The following is a 4,473-nucleotide window of genomic DNA, read 5'->3' as shown; positions in this document are numbered from 1 at the left end:
TTTTTAACCCTTTAGCATTTAAACCGGCCATATCCGGCCAAAAGTATTCTATCCTGTTTTATGTTCAAACTAGCCAGATCTGGTCTGTCACACCAACCCTAAAATATTGTTTTAAAAATTAACAGCTACCTCATCAAAATCTCATAGCTATAAGATAATGTATAATTAGTTCAGAACAATGTAGATGAAAAAGCATTAATTTTGACAGAATAATGCGAACACTAAAGGGTTAAACATGGAAACTATGGTTTGAGTAATAATGGAACATGTATGGCAATGTTGCCCAACCATTTCTGGCACCACAGACTGGTTTCATGCAAGACAATTTTTCCATGAATCAGGAGATCATGTGCAAAACACAACACAATTGATATGACATATGACTTGTCATAACTGTTATATCTGAACTGTTAAAATATCGAACGTTTCCTGATGTTCTCTTATTACTCTCTGAACTGTGTATATTCAACAAACACTCCACAATATCTCTATTCAATAATTCCTACGACCTGTACACCATGACTGCGCACATGACACTCTCCTCAGACTGTTCTGCACATGCTCATTTATACTAACTAGTACAGTTCATTATTTACATTTGATGGATATTTGTCCTCGTCCTGTTTGTTGTTAACACAACGTTTCAGCTGATATACCCTCCAGCCTTCATCAGGTGTCTTGGGGAAATTTTGAACCTGGGTTCTCATTCCTAAGGTATTTTTGATTATGTTATTATTACTATTATTCAGGTCACTGCCTGGAATCAAACTCAGAATCTTGGGATTAGTAGCCCATGCTCTTAACCACTATGCCATATGCTGTAGTGGTTAAGAGCATGGGCTACTAACCCCAAGATTCCAAGTTTGATTCCAGGCAGTGACCTGAATAATAATGATAATAATAATAATAACATTGAAAAATACCTTAGGAATGAGAACCCAGGTTTGAAATTTCCCCAAGACACCTGATGAAGGCTGGAGGGTATATCAGCCGAAACGTTGCGTTAACAACAAACAAGATGAGGACAAATATCCGTCGAAGGTGAATAATTACAGGGGTGTACAGATTCCCCATACAACAACAATAAAATGCATAATACATAATTTAACTATTACTTATATAACACATATATACTACATAAATATTACATATACGAAGTGGTACCAAAAAGTTCCTGGACTAGTTTTGTAGCGTGCAAACAGATGGCAGCACATGGTTGCGTATGCAGTGAAAGCTAGCAGTGACCTTCATGAGGCAGTGTGCTGTGTCTACATCGCAAGTTGTGAAATTTGTGTTTTTGTGGTCATGTGTATTCTGATTTTATCACAGACAGGAACAAAGAGCCAATGTGGAAGTTTGTGTTAAACGGGCTTCTTTCAGTTTCAGTCTACCAAATCCACTTACAAGGCTTTGGTTGGCCCGAGGCTATAGTAGAAAGAAATCTTGCCTCAGTTGACATGCAGTGGGACTGAACCTGAAACCATGTGGTTGGGAAACAAGCTTCCTAACCACACAGCCACATGCCTGCACCTATGTGAAACAAGGACAACAATTTGGTGATTTTAAGAAATTTGAGAACTTACCCCTTTCAGTATAGACACAGCCTCTTTGGTGAGCCAAACAGGATATAGAACATCATCGTGTAAAATTGATTCAAATAAGTCATCTTCATTATCAGCTTCAAATGGCGGTTGTCCAGCCATCATCTCATACATCAGGACACCAAGTGCCCACCAGTCCACAGAGGCATCATATTCTAATTCTTGAAGAATCTGCAGCAAAAAGAAAAAATAATTGATAAAAATTGAAAAGAAATTAATTAATAAAATCAATTTTTTTTTGCCGGTTGTTTTATAGTTTATTCTGTGATTGGTGAATGAGAAAAAAAGAAAAAAATGCAGAAATTCAGAGAGAAAGGGAGAGTGTTTTTTTTGTGTGTGTGTGTATGTGAAAGAGAGAGAGTGTGTGTGTGTGTGTGAAAGAGAGAGAGTGTGTGTATGAGAGAGGAAGTGTGTGTGTGTGTGTGTGTGTGTGTGTGTGTGTGTGTTTTCTATCCCTGTCATGTCTACTTTTCCATGCTTGCATACAGTTTGTTGAGGGAGATTTTCTTTGGCTGGATAACTGTCTTTTGACCAATCCTCACCTGTTTTCAAAGCTAGGTAATATTTCCCCATGGCCAGACATATTCTCATAGAATATTGGAAACGAATGACACTGCTTGTATAACAGTGACACTCATTTACAACTATCGCACAATGTCACCAAGGCAAGGAGACACAAACATATATACATAAACATACACACACATATATAAAAAGAAAATTTAGAAAATGGAGATGTAACATTATAATTTATTATCTGCAAAAATCCAACATATTCTCTTACAACTGTTTCAATTTAGCCTAAAGGATTAAATTACAATAGTTAAATCATTATATTAGGAAAAATCTCATCAGAGGGATAGAAAAGATATACCATAAGGTTATTAGGTGTTGTGTTTTCGAATCATGTCAGCAAACGTTCTTGAATATTCATAAACCAAGATTTATATTTAAACCTATTATTTTATGAATATTATTATTATTCACAAAAAATACTAAAATACTAGACAACGAACCAGTAATTCATTGGATATTACTATCCCTTAATGAAGCTATTTTAACCTCTAATTGAACACACACACATGAGATGGGTGTTTTTCAATTTCTGTCAACCAATCCACTTTACTGTTCCTAAAAAGAATTATTTCATGTTCTGTCGAAAGATTATGAAATTCTTATAACGTCAATAACCTACAGTTTTTGTTGGTAAGAATAAAGATTCTAAAATGAATAGGGAAATTCAAAGGATTACTTTGGTCCAATGGTAGAACATCTGTCATGTTTACAGGAGATGTGGGAACAAGTCCACAGACAGCCTTTGACCGTTTCTATCCTCAGAGTTTTTTCCACCCAATATTTATAGCTTTATCTCCTTCCAGACCCAACATTCTAAAAAAAGAATTATTTTACAAATCTGCCAAGGGAAAGTAACTCCAGTAGTACTAGACTGAGAGAGAAAGAGAGAGAGTGTACGTGTGTGAGTGAAAGAGAGTAACTACAAGGGAGGTAACTACAACTGTAACATAAACCAGGGGGAGATGATTATCAAGCATTTAGAATATAGATGATTTATTTGGATATATTCACGTTTACTGTAATTTCTGGCATACAAGTTGAATTTTTCAAACCAAAATTTACTGTGTGGTAAGTAGCTTGCTTACCAACCACATGGTTCCGGGTTCAGTCTCACTGCGTGGCACCTTGGGCAAGTGTCTTCTACTTATAGCCTTGGGCCGACCAAAGCCTTGTGAGTGGATTTGGTAGACGGAAACTGAAAGAAGCCCGTCATATATATATGTATGTGTTTGTGTGTCTGTATTTGTCCCCCCAACATCACTTGACAACCGATGCTGGTGTATTTATGTCCCTGTAACTTAGCGGTTCGGCAAAAGAGACCAATAGTATAAGTACTAGGCTTACAAAGAATAGGTCTTGGGGTCGATTTGCTCGACTAAAGGTGGTACTCCAGCATGGCCACAGTCAAATGACTGAAACAAGTCCAAGAGTAAAAGAGCCAGAAAAGGTATAAATATATTTTAAGCTAATTCTTTTTAGGAATAGTGAATCTCGAAGCAAATATAGCAAAGCATGTGAAAGTTGGGTTGAAAAACCCTTTGGATAGAAAAGGGTTGTAGCTTTGGTTCAATGGTAGAGCATCTGCGATGTTTACAGGAGTTTTAGGTTCAAGTCCCACAAGTAGTCTTTGACTTCTATCCAAGGATTTTTTACACCCAATATTTACATGCTATTTTTACTTATAGCTCTAATTGCTTCAAGACAGTGTTCCTAAAAGAAATTATTTCGTGTTCGCTCAAAAGTTTATAAAATTCTTACAACATCACCAATATGCATATAGGCACAGCACGGCTGTGTAGTAAGAAGCTTGTTTCACAACCACTAGGTTTTAGGTTCAGTCCCACTGTGGGAGCACCTTGGGAAAATGTCTTCTACAGTAGCCTTAGGCTGACTGAAGCCTGGTGAGTGCATTTGGAAACTGAAAGGTTGTTGTGCACATATAAATAAACATATATATATATATACGTACATACATATCTATATATATATATATGTATATACATACATACATATATATTCGTCATGATAGATCGCTCACCAGTACACATTTTTTTCTCTCCTTGTTCCTTTCTGTGGAAGAGCGTAGGCTTGAAACGTTAAAGACTTTTTCAATTCCCAAGCATTATACTAATACATCTATTTGTTTTCTACACCACCTGTCTTCGTCTGTTGTTTTCTTGTGAATTCTCCCTATATATACACATATATGTACATGAATGTATGTAGATATATACACATATATATACATACATGAATGTATGTATATATATATATATATATATATATATATACACAC

At 36.0% G+C, this 4,473-nt stretch overlaps 1 protein-coding gene across 1 annotated transcript in view; it reads right to left on the bottom strand.

Annotated features, from left to right (window-relative positions):
• LOC106875452 (calcium-independent protein kinase C) overlaps positions 1-4,473 on the bottom strand; it is a 50,907-nt gene that overhangs the window by 3,258 nt on the left and 43,176 nt on the right. Inside the window, exon 10 of the mRNA XM_052976814.1 lies at positions 1,584-1,772. Coding sequence (XP_052832774.1) covers positions 1,584-1,772 — 189 coding nt within the window. The remainder of the gene's footprint in view (positions 1-1,583; positions 1,773-4,473) is intronic.

The sequence above is a fragment of the Octopus bimaculoides genome, chromosome 25 (genome assembly GCF_001194135.2).
Source record: "Octopus bimaculoides isolate UCB-OBI-ISO-001 chromosome 25, ASM119413v2, whole genome shotgun sequence".
Taxonomy (NCBI): domain Eukaryota; kingdom Metazoa; phylum Mollusca; class Cephalopoda; order Octopoda; family Octopodidae; genus Octopus; species Octopus bimaculoides.
The sequence above is the reverse complement of the archived record's forward strand: the minus strand, read 5'-3'. Positions and strand labels throughout refer to the sequence as shown.